The sequence below is a fragment of the Plectropomus leopardus genome, chromosome 1 (genome assembly GCF_026936395.1).
Source record: "Plectropomus leopardus strain MGB_pleo_1.0 chromosome 1, ASM2693639v1, whole genome shotgun sequence".
In the NCBI taxonomy this organism is placed as follows: Eukaryota; Metazoa; Chordata; class Actinopteri; order Perciformes; family Serranidae; genus Plectropomus; species Plectropomus leopardus.
Genome location: NC_142176.1, coordinates 23,544,480 through 23,558,753, shown reverse-complemented (window position 1 = coordinate 23,558,753; position 14,274 = coordinate 23,544,480). Strand labels below are relative to the sequence as shown.

At 38.8% G+C, this 14,274-nt stretch overlaps 2 protein-coding genes across 3 annotated transcripts in view; both read right to left on the bottom strand.

Annotated features, from left to right (window-relative positions):
- adpgk2 (ADP-dependent glucokinase 2) overlaps positions 1–300 on the bottom strand; it is a 30,528-nt gene extending 30,228 nt beyond the window's left edge. For both annotated transcript variants that reach the window (XR_015776687.1, XM_042496940.2), the window contains exon 1: positions 45–300. Coding sequence is in view for 1 of the 2 variants with exons in the window: in XM_042496940.2 (XP_042352874.2) it covers positions 45–240 (196 nt within the window). In the remaining variant the exon portion in view is untranslated. The remainder of the gene's footprint in view (positions 1–44) is intronic.
- Positions 301–1,688: 1,388 nt separating this feature from the next.
- Positions 1,689–14,005, bottom strand: ctsba (cathepsin Ba). Its single transcript, XM_042496843.2, has 11 exons — positions 13,847–14,005; positions 8,250–8,377; positions 8,076–8,161; positions 7,771–7,885; positions 6,726–6,841; positions 6,037–6,122; positions 5,801–5,947; positions 4,841–4,957; positions 4,481–4,609; positions 2,914–2,996; positions 1,689–2,617 (listed from the first exon to the last, which is right to left on the bottom strand). Exons 2-10 carry the CDS (start codon positions 8,370–8,372, stop codon positions 2,923–2,925), a joined length of 993 nt encoding a protein of 330 aa, XP_042352777.1. The 5' UTR covers positions 8,373–8,377; positions 13,847–14,005; the 3' UTR covers positions 1,689–2,617; positions 2,914–2,922.
- Between the last annotated feature and the right edge of the window lie 269 nt (positions 14,006–14,274).

The window sequence follows — 14,274 nt, the reverse complement described above, 5'->3', positions numbered from 1 at the left end:
TACGGGCTTGTCAAAGTTAGCTAGCTCGTCCCACTTGCACTTACCAATGGCTACTTTGGGTCTGGCGACGCCATTCAAACCGACTTTGCTCTCGGCACGGAGCAGGGAGGACAGCACGGTGTCGAGCCGGTCGTCCAGCACTGCAGTCTGGGGTGACCGGAACCACACGGCTAAAAGAACCACGAAAAGGGACACAACAGGCCCATATTTTATCCACGAAGCCCTGCCTCCTCCGTCCATCTCTCGCTACACTAGCTCCGGCGGTTCACGCTCACGCTGCCGGTGATGAATAAGCACTCTCCGCCCGCTCCACCAGTGAAAAGCCGAGCTCTGAGAAGAGCGTTTGTCTTTAAAACCGGAGTGTCCCGGACGTACTTTAAACTGGACAAAGAACCGTGGGGTTGGCTGCGCTTTATTCCTCTCTTGAATCAGCAATTGACTCACAACATCCCACCGTTAACTATGTTTCAGCTTATAAAACACTTTATATTGTATTTGTTAAGTAGCCGTTTTCAGCGGGTTTTTAGTTTTACCCAGACACCGCGGTCTAGTTTGGATGACAGGGGTACGCCTGTGCTCAAATCAAACAACTTAAACTCTACTACGAAGGGGGAGGGAGCATAAAGGGGGGTGTTTGTTTTTGCTGACAACAAGGCGGAAGTAGGAGATCTTGAAGCGCTTTTCAAATATTAACTGTAAAGTTAAAAGGTTTGAGTTTCACGCAAAGCTTTGCTTCCCATTATCCCTGCAGTTTGTCTCCAGTGGAAACAATATATCTGGTTGATATTGCTCACATTAATGAAGAAATAACAGTGGGAGCTATTTCATGGTAGTACTTAATTGTTTGCTAAATATAAGTAATATTGCTTTGATTACTTTAGATGTTTGCATTATTTGGATTAGATTTTAATAGTGCTTTATTTTGCTGGTTACATGTTTAGTTCAATTGTTATCTTTTTTTCATAATTAGTATTTTGTTGTGTTTTTTGTTTTGTTGGTAAATTGAGCAATAAAAAACACAGTTATAAAGATAGGTAGACAGGTAGGGCCAGCATGCACCTGGTTTTGCTTTCTTGTTTTTGGCTAAATAAATAAAAAGAAGAACCACAATAACTTTAAATAGACAGTGGATTTCTTTTGCCTGTATACGTCACATGCCCATGGTGCATCAGTGGTTCTTTGTTTGATTTAAATTTGATTTTGGCCAACAAATGGCCACTACAGTAAATACTTTACAATGAATATTTGTCACAGAAGTACTGCCTATTAACTGTAAGTCAGTCTTACATTATCACTCCTTTGGGATTAAAAATCTAGATGCAGCAAAATCCCTCAACATTTATCAATTATCTCAATTTTGCACCTTGCTGTTAGCTATTTTTTGTTATATTTTGTTATCAAGTGTTAAATTAAGACATGCTATATACCTATTGTATATTTGCTATACATTTGCTCTTTTCAGTTATTTTAGTCATTGTATATTCTACACTTTGTATCTGCACTCCTCTTATTTTATATTTCAACTGCTGCACAGCCATTTCTATTTGTATAAAGTTTTATGTTATCTTAATAGCTATGACTCACATCTATGTATCCATTCATCTGTCAAATCTTGACCCACAACTTCTTGAGAGAGTCAATCCCATCCAGACATGTCAGCATGCATATTCAAAAATAACAACGCAGTGTTGGATACCAAATATTGTTTTATTTAATTCAGAACATAACAGCTGTGTCAATATTTTTGATCAATAAAGGCAGACAATAAAAACATCCCCATATCAACCATATTAAAAAAAGTTCAAGTTCTCATCTGACACTCACAATTCAAAACACTAACAGACACCAATCTCAGGGACTACATACTGACATTATGGAGTGGCATTTGTGGCACTGAGAAATCATATTTAATAAGAATATCAGATATAAAAGCTGTGGTCATTGAAAATTTGACTTTTAAAGAAACTGACCCTCTCTGCTGTGTTAGGAAGAGTCTCATAATTTCTCTCAGTAATGGGCGGTGTTGCTCTAAGACGGCCCACACTTTGCACCAATGCAGAAAAAAGTGATGATGGGGGATAAATTAAATTCTACAGCAGTGACTCTCTGCTTAAAGTCACCTTGGGTAAAATTAAATGTACACCTGTGTCTTCTGTGCAACTTTTTGATTGACTGTCCTGTAAGAGGTGAAGGAAGAAGACCTTGCGACAGCTCATTCTCTCACACACACACACACACACACACACACACACACACACACACACACACACACACACACACACACACACACACACACACACACACACACACACACACACACACACACACACACACACACACACACACACACACACACAAAAAAAAAAACACCTTTCCATTCTACAATGGGGGGATTAGAGCTCAGGCACATACTCCATCTGCTAATCCATCTGAATGAGCTGAAGGTTGCTCTTGAGTTTCTTTCTGTCTGCTGTCAAACTAAAACCACATGCCATGAGTGCAAAGTGATCAGTGGGCTTGAACAAAGGAGGACTAAAAGCTGTCAAACGAGTTCTCGAGCAGAAAGTTGAGTGTGTCTCCCTCTAGTGATTATGTAATTGTCACTGCAGCTCAAAACCTAAAAGAGAAAAACAGTCATTAAGGCACAAACTTCAAGTTACATTCATAATTTTAAACTTTTTTCAGGATTTCCGAAAAACACTAGACTCTCAGAGCTTCCAGGGTGGCACAGAGTTGACAGTTAATTTAGAGCCATGAGGCTTGTGCACAAAAACTAATGTATGTACTCCAGCGTGCCATATTATTTTATTTGGGAGGTTTCAACAGAATGGCCGAGTTGTAATGTACAGGGACACAGTAAACAGCTTTTTGTTATGCAATTATTAGCCATTATATGTTGTTTTGTTGTCTCACCTTAACCGTTTATTTGGGGATCCCAGCCACAACCTCAGACTCAATACCACAGTGATCCGATCCACGCAGGAACTTAAAGAACCCTGAAGACCAGAAATAAACCAGAGGATAGTTTACACACTGAAAACAACAGCTTTGACTCAACACCAGTAACTGCATATTTAAGAGTATAAAATATCTTGATATGTGAAGTGTGAGAACATAAAGTATGTGCATTTGTGTCTCATATTTAGAACAACTGCCAAGTATACACAGTACAACAGGCCAATCAGATTGTCAGACCACGGCCCAGAACCAACTGACAAGTGGCCCAGCAGGCATAAATCTCACACACCAGTATGACAAACTGTGTAGACTACATGTTATGTTTGACAATAGCTAACCAGTGAGCCATCTTGATTCCCTCTCTTCTCTGTTGTTAAGTACCGGTTGGGTAGCATGTACAGATCGGTATGGTGATGCTGCTAATCATATCTTTCATGTGACATTTTCTCACGTGAAGTTGTTCCAAACATACTAAGCAGCTTTTCAAAAAAAAATCGGAAATGCAGTCAAACGATACATCTCGTGTCTTTCCCTAAACACTTACACTTGACCTCAATGGAAAACGTCATTAGGTGACGTGTGTGTGTGTGTGTGTGTGTGTGTGTGTGTGTGGTGAGGAAGAAAAATAGAGTGTGTTTTGGTTACTTTTATTGCCACTGGTTATGGTTCTGTGCATTGATAGCTATTTTTTAATTCTTTTTCATCACATTGTGATGTGCCTGAGTTAGATGTGTGACCATTTTTTTTTTATTTCAAAAGTTAAACAACAAACAAAAAGCTTTTTTTTTACTACATTAATCTGCATTCATTTAAAATTTGGCAGAACCAAAACAAAGTGTCTGCAGGCATCAGACACATGCTTGCAAGACCTTTTCAAGATTATTATAACCAAATTTAAGACAGATTTTTGGACAAATTGTCTTTTTCTTATTCAAGCACACGTAAGTATAAAGGTAAACATATATAAGTGCTCCATCGCAAAGGTAGGTTTATGTAGCAATGTGGTTATTATAGTGAGTAAAAGGTTTGTGGAAATTAAGAGCTCACAAATTTAAATTTAAGACTATTTAAAAACACTTTTTTTTTGGACATGCAGACACCCCTTAAAAATTTGAATTTAAAATCATGCCCAACTGAATTTGTAACTGATTAGCACTGCAGTTCAAGGAGTTTTAGATGGCAGAGCATGATAGATCGTTGATTTACTGGTATTTAACCCGATGCAGACAAGTATTCATATCATTTTATTCAACATAGCTATACCACAAGCAAAAACAGTATTGTCTAAAATGTAGTTGTATATCCATGTTAAGGATGGGTATGAAAAGTTGACACGATTCAGGATGTTGATTCAACAATGTGGTCATCTGAGGCTTCAGTGTGATGTATGACTGTTTGATACTGAAGAGTCTGTAATATTCCATTTCCTTCATACATAGAAATAGGGGCGCTACCATTTATAATCAAGAGTGACTTTCATATAAATGTTGGTTAAAAGTAGTAAAATATGCGATTTTCTCACCGTTATCGCCCCAGTCAGTGTTCCAGGAGTTGGCACAGAGCCAGTAGGGAACGCCATCTTCCTCTCCCCAGCCCAGGATCTTGATGGCGTGGCCCCCAACAGCAGATCCAGACACATGCTGATACACACCTGGAGACAAGACGAATAAGACAAGGTCAGGAACACAACAGAGAGGAGGGGCAGCGAGAGTTTTAGTTCGAGTGTGTGAGAGGATGTCAGAAACAACATTTTAAAGAACCACTGAGCAAAACGTCCAGTCAGCGTTTACCCTGTGCTGCTCAACAGGTCGTGAGTGCACAAGTACTCAGTACTGTGTGTGTTTATACTGCATTCATATGTTAATAGTGCTTCTGTTCTTACCAGTCTTGTACAGCACAAAGTCTTCATAGACGGTAAAGGCTCCCTCTACTGGGCCATTCTTGTATATCTCACTCTGGATCTGCTCTTCATCTGACGGCACGCTGTAAGACGTTTTACCTGCAACACACTTCGAGTTAGGACCCTGTGCATACACAGCTGTATTTACCAAGATCAGGCTCATCTTAGGACATCGACATGATGCACACGGCAGTTACAAGAGTGATTGATGGGACATGACTGAATACATACATAAACGGTTTGTCTTTGTTAAAGATCAACAAATACTATGCATGTGTCTCTCTCAGTGTAAAGGTTGCATGCTAGTGATGGATTAATAACATTTTGACGAGTGATTCTAGATATAATGATACTTAAAACTGTAACTTGCTGATTAACCAGAATTTTTAAAATATATAAAAGTATATAAAAAAGTAAACACTCTCAATTATCACCTATGACCTACTAGAAATGTGTGGTGGTGTATTTATCCGTAGAGACCCTGCCCCCTGCCTGTATTTTCATCTTATTTTTATGTTTGGCACATTTACGGGCAAAGCAGGTGAGGTCAGAACTTTTTTTAAAGGTAGTGAGTAAGTTCAGGACTGTAAGCAGCTGGTATTCAAGAGGAAGCTACAAAAATCTTAGACACAGCGCCTAAAAAAATGTAAACATAGCAAAGCAAAATGCTAAGTGGAGAAAGCTGGGTTTGGATTTTGTGGATGATAATGTTTACCAACAAGCTGACATTTCTTGCTTTGTATATCTTTATTATAATACAACTAGCTGAAGTGAGAAACCTCTTCCCTGGAAAATCTCAGGGCCAAAGAGAAATACAGTTCAAATTTTAAATTTAATTTCTTATTTTACATACTAAATATTCTTGCGTGTGCAAAGACAGAGCTAATATTAGCATGCTTAACTCCCGATACGTCCAAAACATTCATTTATGCCTTTTCTTACCATAGTGTTTGTCCTGCTTGTAGCTGGGTGTGAAACCAGGTTCACATTTGCTGACGCACTCAGGTGTGTCTCCACCCTCGCCAGTGCAGGGGGGTCTGCTGCCATTCACATGGTGTTCACAGGGAGGGATAGTGTACGGCCGGCAACCTGTAGACACAAAGATAGAGAGACAAAAAATAAGGACCATAAATACCATACATGCAAATTACTTTGAGAGTCTCACACACAAAACTCACCGATGTGGGAGTCATAGAGACCTCCAGAGACCAGTCCCTCGTTGGTCCAGTACTCCCAGGCAGCTGATGGGTAACCACCGTTACATCTAAAAAGAGAGAAAAAAAAACAGAAAAGTTTTATAAAATATATCCAGTTTGACAGAAAATCACTATGCATTCCCTGACTTAAACTCCAAATGTTCACACTGTGCAACATCAGAGAGACCCAGCCTTTTTTCTCTCCCTATACCAACTCTGAATCCCACCTCTTAATGCTGCGTCTGCTGACACCAAGAAAGAATCCATTAACAGTCCTTGCTTTAAAATATGCACACCTTATTGCATGGGTCTGACCAGAATCAACTTATGTATGGTTGCACTGAGGCCACTGTATTTCCTGTGGATCACTCATGTGACGGCAGACACCTGATCTGCTCAAAGTGGTCAGTTTCACCACAGATGCCAATTCTGCGCATTGGATCAGTGCATTCCTATACATTTCTGAGCCATCTTCTTATCAGATCATTCACTGGAGAGCTTGTGTTGAGTCAGTTCATTTGCTCTCCCATTTAATGCCCAGTGATCAAAATTTCAAACCGTATGGTTTGCTACTGAGCTCTGATTTAAAGGTACTCATACAGTAGGTCACTGAAGTTATCTACTGTGGGAATCTGAAGTAGTGAAAATTTTCACACATTACTGTCTCTCACCCCATGCCACAGCTGTCACAGCAGGACAGCAGGTCCTCTGCGGAGATCTCCACGCTGACCTTGGCATTGCTATGGATACACAACCGGTCGGACATGGCCTCTGTAGCGCCAAACGCCTGCAGACAGAAAAACAACAACAAGCCTCAGACATATATGTAAGGTTTGGGACTGGTTCTTCCTAATCTGAATTAAATGAATGCTTCATCCCCAAAATGACCATTTGTAAATGGATTAGTCGTGCTGTGTTACCTTGAATTTGTGAAATAAAGTTTGGGTTTTTTTTCCTTCTCTGAAAACCTAATAGAAAGCGGCAAACATCGATTTGCTGGGTATGCAGTTAAACAACAGCAAAACTATATCAAAACATCAGTTTACCAACTCTCATGCAAAGAGTGCAGTTCAGCTCAGTACTTCCCAAACGTGTATTTTCACTAAAACCTAAGTATTTTAAATTGAACTTAAAGTGAAACCTATATATCTCTCTTGAAAGCCAGAGTCCAAAGATGGTTTTCAGCAAAAAAGACATTTGTGTGGGTGGTGGATATATGACACTTGGATTATACTTCACAAGTTGTGTGAGAGGTTTTTTTTGTTTGTTTGTTTTTCTTGTTGTTTTTTCGCTTTTGTTAAACTTGGTCTCCAATCAATCAATGACTCAATATGTTTGCCGTTTCTATGGAGGATTGCAGAATACGGTTTGTAATGATAGCTTTCTTCATGAATTGAAGGTAACACGGCATGACTGTCTGATTTACAAATGGACATTTTGTAGGCGAAGTATTCCCTTAAGAATTAAAAGGACAGAGGGTGTTGTCTGTTCAAAGCAAGTTTGTGATTTGGGTGTGTGTACAGTGTAAAGAAAATGGACTTAATTTTCAGTGGTAAAGGTGAATGCCAAATTTTAGCATTTGTGATCCTTCAACACATGCCACAATCAAAAAGAAATTTTCCTCAATAATCTGTTCTTTAAAAAAAAATAAAAAAATGAAAGTTGAACACTCGTTAAATGTAGTCACATCTTTTGAGTAGTGAGTTTTTATCTCACCCAGCAAGATCCACAGGAGCCCTGGTCTCTGATCTCCTTCAGAGTGGGACAGTTGGGCCACTGCTCTCTGGAGTCAAAGTTTTTAGGCAGCTTGATGTCTCCAGAATACTGAACCCTGTAAAGGAAAACAGTGTAAGAGACTCAAGTATTACTGTGCGTTACTACGACTTACAGCTACAGAGTAAGCAAGCTTGATGTAATTTTCTATTTTGTAATCGACAGTTGGGGAACAAAGTTTTGGACCATGATACTGAAACTACTGCTAATCTGAAGTGCATCTCCTAGGTTTTACAAATGAGACTCACATAAGTGGCAGTTTGGGTCCCTTCAGCATCGTACCGCAGAGTTTCTGGACATAACTGAAGTCGACATTATGGAAGTTGTGACCAGCCTGTAGGAAAGACGGGGCATTAAATCAAACAGAACTGCACACAAAAGTTCAAGGTAAGAAAAACATTTTTGAAAAATCAAAAACTCACCCTCCAGGTAGTGTTCAACTTATTGATGTAGTTGACCATCTCACTGGACAGTGGTTTGAGGTGGGGTCTGGCCAGGCTCACTGACAAGCTGGCAGCCAATAACAGTAGGGCTGCACGCCACATTTTGCCTGAAAAATAAAAATTAAGAGGACAAGTCTACTCGTTATTCACACTGCGAAATTACATATGAGCCATGGAAATTTCGTTGAATAAATACATTCATTATTCTGATCGCTAAACCTTACCATGATTACAAAACCTTAAATCTAACTAACACCAAGTGTTTCAATTCCAGGCAAAACATGGATTTTGAGTTCCCTTAACTTTAAAGTAGCTGTGTGTAAGATTTAGGGAGATTTAAAGGCATCTAGCGGTGACGATTGCAGATTGCAACCAGTTCTCACAGCTAGGATTCATCTGCGTTCATTGTGCAGGAGGTTTTAACCAGGAGCCAAGTTATCCACAAATCTCCAAAACAAATAGATCAGGTGGTTTAAACCCATAAAAACACTGAATAAAGCCATTTTGCATTACAAATCAGTTTCTCCGACTTTGTTCCTCATGTTGGAGACAGGCAGCTCGCCCACTACCTGCTGATGTGTGTTCAGCTTTTTTCTCTGATAATTTAAGATCCAGACGTTCAAGAGGTTTTTTACGGGAGTGGAATTATCCACAGAGGTCGCCACCTTTTCAAAACAATTACACCTGGTGAATTCAAATGTTAAAAACACTAAAGTGTAAAAGTGTTTTTCTGAAGCTGCTCTTTGCAAATGGGTTTCTAACTACAGTGGCTGAAGTAAAAACACAAAAGGCTCTATCTAGAGCCACTTTTTTTGGTTTGTACATTCTGGGCTACTGTAGAGACATAGCGGCGAACGTGGTGATCTTCAGAAACGACCCACTCCCTATGTAGACATAAACGGCTCATTCTGAGGTAACAAATAACACAATTATTCTTATTTTCAGGTTATTATACACTAAAGAATATGTCTGCCATTATATCCCCCTACATCCTATGCACTGGAAGTGGTGACGGCTTAAGGGTTAACAATGTATCACAAGAAAGCTACAAAAAAATGTGATACTGAACCAGAAGTGACCATTCATACGGTAGTCTAGGTCATGAAGTTTACTGAAAACACTGAATAAAAATGAGGGGATCTAGAATAAATGCACAGTTAATGAACTCTGGAGAAAGTCTTCGGTCCACATTAACCAATACAGGCCTGAGACAATGCAATTCTGTGTTTAAACACACTAACATACGCCTGTTAATCTTGAGCCCTGAAACTAGGCTGAAAACGTTCACAGCTGACTAGACATTGTCATTCTGGTTGCAGCTACAAGTGGAACGTGCATACAGAGAGCAGAGAAAAACCTCTTATCCTCAGTCATGCTCATCAGAGATCTTTCCAGTGGTTAAACCAGCTGCATCAGCAGGCCAACGAGTACAATAAACAGTCCTGAGCTTTCAACCAGTACCTTACATTAAATCTACATTGTATATGTACATGTACACGCAAGAAAATGACTCAAGACTTTAACTAGATGGACTGGGTTTCAGTTCCCATGTTAAAAAGCACCAAGAATAATACTTCCTCATAACTCTTCAAGCAAGAGAAAGCACCTCCAACAATGCAAATGTGCACTCTTTGAATTTCTAGATAAAAGCAAACCCCAAGTCAGGGTTGGGGGATTCATCGAGTTTATTGTGAATTACAATTTTGACTTTAAATGATTATGAAAACAAGACAATTGAGCTAAAAGGATTATTGTGCTGCATTCAGTTTTGCAATCCCACTTTGTCCTGTTTATTAAGTCCAGCGCACCCTTTCCCCTTGCAGCTGTGCACTATTGCTCCTCCCACAAAGCCCAAACTTTTACTTTTTCAGTTGAATTATATTAAGTTCGAGAGAACGAACTTTTACAAACAAAAGTTTTTTCAAAGTGCAAAAATGCATGATGTTTCCAAAGTCAATGAGTAACTGAGTAAAGTAATAATGATCCCAGTATTGAGCAAAATAATCATGATTATTATTTGTGCCATGATCGAGCAGCTCTACCCCAAATCCGCCCTCAAATGCTACATGAGACCGCCTTATCAGAGGTGAAATGCACTGGTGCAACTTGATATCATCTCCAGACAACGACCCACGAGAGACCATAATAAAACCTATTAAATAGAAGCATGCTCCGGATAAGCAGGACGTCATCAGTCCAGAAAAATCAATAGCAGTGCAGACACTGTGCCTCCTCATAAATGTGATGAGAGGAAACAACATGCAGCTTCAAACTCTTATTGAGGGACGACAGATGATGTTAGCTTAAGACCTAAACAGTAGGAGAGGAAAACAAATGCCTTTTGATATATAAAGACACAAGAAATGCTAATGAATGATTTTTTCTTTGACAGACAAAGATTCTGTTACTATTTGCCAAATTATGTTTCAAGATTATCCAACACTAAATCTGAATCATTTTGTTGCCAAACACAATTTTACGCAGGCTTGAGTAGGAGCTTATTAGATTTACAGACCCCGTGTGCGTACTCTCCCACACAGGTTTCTCTGGAAAACAAGAGCCTGTCTTGTTAGTCTGTAAAATCAGCACACACGTGTAGGCATGTCCTGTTTGTATTATGTGGAAAGCAGAAGAGAATCCAAAGAAAACGTTACCGAGGGAGAGCGAGGGAGAGAGAAAATATGAGTTCCAGTGAAACTGATATAATATCACATGACTGAGGTCAATGAAATATCACGAGTAAAAAGTACACAGCAGGAAGTAGGAATAGAAAAATTCCCCTTTACAGAAAAACATCTGCTTCCTGAAATCACACTGAAGTATCACGTGATATACTCCACTTTTCTCCTTAAATCGAGTCCAGTGCTCGACTTTAATGCCACAGGAAATTGTGTATCATAGTCTAGTCATGTGCGAAAACTGTCATGTCTTCCATGGTTGTGGAGAGACTTCAATGAGTCCTTCAGCTGTTGGGGGCGAGTAGGTTAGCTTTCGCTCTATTGCATGTGCTGTTAATAACTTGTATCACTTCAGTAAGTGTGAAACATCTATATCATGTGCAAGCTATCAAATGTGTGCAAAATATGGAAACTTAAAAAAAAAAAAAACAACAACTAGACAATCAGTGCCCCTTTAGACCACAAGAATAAAACAAATTACAAGAGAGATTTATTTTTTAGTGGTTCAAACACACACACACACACAAACTGCCTTGTCACTATCACACTCACTTAAATGTAATTTGGGGAAGTGAACCTTCAGCCTGCTGACCTGACTGAAAGGAATCAGTCTGTCAATAACTTTCAACACAGTTATCATAGAGCAAGACTCCCAAAGGTTACATTATCTTGCTGAGTCATAGTGGAGGACTGCGAGGCCTTTCTTCTGCAGCTCTTGTATCTTCAAAATGTCAAATTCACTGAAAAAAAACAGCCCCACTTTAAACTTTTGTGCCTAGTCAATGCTAACCAACAGATTTTTGAAAACAGAGTTGTTAGACAATACATCACCTCCTTTCTAACAACCAGTGACCTTCACATAAGTCCTAAAACACTGGGTTCAACTAGAGGAAATGTTTAAACATTGTGTTGAGCTACTCTGTCTCTTCTCTATCTCAATGTTTTCTACACTTGATAAAACAGTGCAGATCATTATGAGTATAGTTAGCTTACATCTGAAGAAAAAGACTTTAAAATCAAGTTTTGCACAACAAATCTGCAGGAGTGGGATCTTAAAAAAATAATGTACTGTGGTTCTTTAACCAAGAAGGTAATTTTAATTTACTTACTTACTGCTCAAGCAACAAAGAAAACTTGTATTTCCACTTATAGATTGAAACTGTTAAATAGTCTGAACAGGGAGCTACAGGAATGTGCAAACAATATCCAGTTAAAGAACAATTTGAAAAACATGATTTTCACAAAGTATATGGACGTGGAAGGGCTTTTTCAGACACCAGGTGTTATATAGATTAATATGGAAATGGGAATGTGTTTGTGTGTATATGTAGATAACTATGATACATTTCATATGTATAAATTGGTATAGGAAGATAATACATGAAGAGACACATTTTGTTAATTTTTTAATAAGGAAGATGGGGTAGGATTACATAAGTTTAGACACATGGTATCTGATAAAACTTGGATATTTAAATATAATAGGTGGAACAAATCAATATTCTGCAATGTTCCCCTCGTGCTGTAATCTCTGGGTATTGAGCACAAAGACCGGAAAAGTGTCATGATACTGAACGAGAAAGGAATTTCTTAAACATGAAAAGTATCTCACATAAAACTTTCATCTTGTCTGCAAATATGAATCCACACAGTTTGATGCATCTGTCATGCTTTACTGTAAATCTGGTGAGTTTTCTCTATTAGTCTACTCACTAGGGGTCAACCAATATTGTTTTTCAGAGCCGATACCAGTTATTAGTAGTAAACAAGGCTGATAACTGATATTTGGAACCGATAGCCTATGCATTCACAATTTACAGTTGTATTGAATTCCGGATTTAACAAACTCAAAACTTTGTTTAATGCCTTTGGCAAATGTTTAATCAAAACTGAATCTTTCAACATCATATACAAAAATTCCCAGCAGCTTTTTTTATCAAGTCAAGTGAAAATTTGAATAAATATGAATGAATAAAAATAGCTCCCTGAGGTTTTACAAAGTTAAAGTTCCTCACTTTCTTTGCACTTTAATTAATTTTATCAGCAGTCATACAAATAAATCAAATAGATAAGCGAAATGCCAAATATCTGGCCCAATAATCAGCCAGGCCGATAAACTTCTACTTCTGACAGATAAAGCTCATTTCCTCATTCCTTGTAACAATGCAGAGGGCCTGCTGATAAATGTACAAACTTCCCGTTGCCATGTTTTATCCTCTTTCTTTTGCACAGTATGAACTGTAAATAGTGTTATAGTGAAGTCTATGGTTATTTTACACAAACACAAATCAGTTCATTAAAAGCTCTTCTCTGATGCTCTGTTGAATCAGACACGTTTATAACTGTAACTGTATATAACTCAGCGCCTTTCTTTTGTCTGATAATAGCAGAGGACAGAGTTTCTGCCTCAATGGGGCATAAAAACTAGTTTCACTTTCCATTTCCCTATTGTTGTAGGCGTCACACAATATAAAAAAAGCCTGATTGTTCAGTATTACGTTTCATATTAATTTAAACTTCAGGTTTTATGTTCTTTTCTCTCTTTAAATGAGGTGCTCCTGACACGATTTAACTCATCATGTCGCTGTGTCAAATTTGCCACACCTGCTTTCCAACGTTTATCTTATCACCTGTGACCATGAAGTCCAAAATGGGTCAAACCACAACAACCACCATTTTAACTATGAAAACAAAGAGGACTTTCACTGCTTTTTTTGTATTAAATGAGTCAGTCGGCCCATCAATAGTAACTGAACATACTATTTATTTGTAGTTTACGTACAGATTTAGCTAACATTAGCCGATAACTGCTAACTCACCGTGTAAACAATCTGACTAACGTCTGATAAACCGGAAACTAAAAGGCTGAGGACAAAGCAGTAAATGCAAATCATTTACCTTAAGCTTGTTGGTCAGTTGTCAGTGTAAACTTTATATCTTCAGCTCCAGTTTCCTCCTCTGTGTGTCTCCCAAACTAGTGGACCAGCAGAGTGACTGAGAAACGGTCCTCAGTGCATTTTTATCACCGGGACCACGTGAGCCCGGTCACATGAACGCAGCTCATGTGATCTGTAACGAAACCACACTGTCACCACAACCCTTCCCTTTTTGGTCCAGTCTGTAGGTGTTTGGGTTGATAAGATCAGATATGTTTCCTTTAAAGACGTACAAACGCCTGAATCTGGATTTAGCCGGTGAAACACACTTAATGGAGTGGTGCAGTAGATCTGCACCGCCTCCATCTGACCGCTAGTTGGTGCTAAAACTCACCCTCTCTGTCACCACTGTACCTCATAGACTGTATATAAATTATATACAAATTTATA

Bases quoted from the DNA above. Each gene is read 5' to 3' on its own strand.
- ctsba (XM_042496843.2), bottom strand. From the start codon at position 8,372: ATGTGGCGTGCAGCCCTACTGTTATTGGCTGCCAGCTTGTCAGTGAGC. The intron at 6,842-7,770 runs GTGAGATAAAAA...TTCTGTCTGCAG, and splicing joins GCTCCTGTGGATCTTGCTGG to GCGTTTGGCGCTACAGAGGC. The intron at 4,610-4,840 runs GTAAGAACAGAA...TCTTGTCTCCAG, and splicing joins CTTTGTGCTGTACAAGACTG to GTGTGTATCAGCATGTGTCT.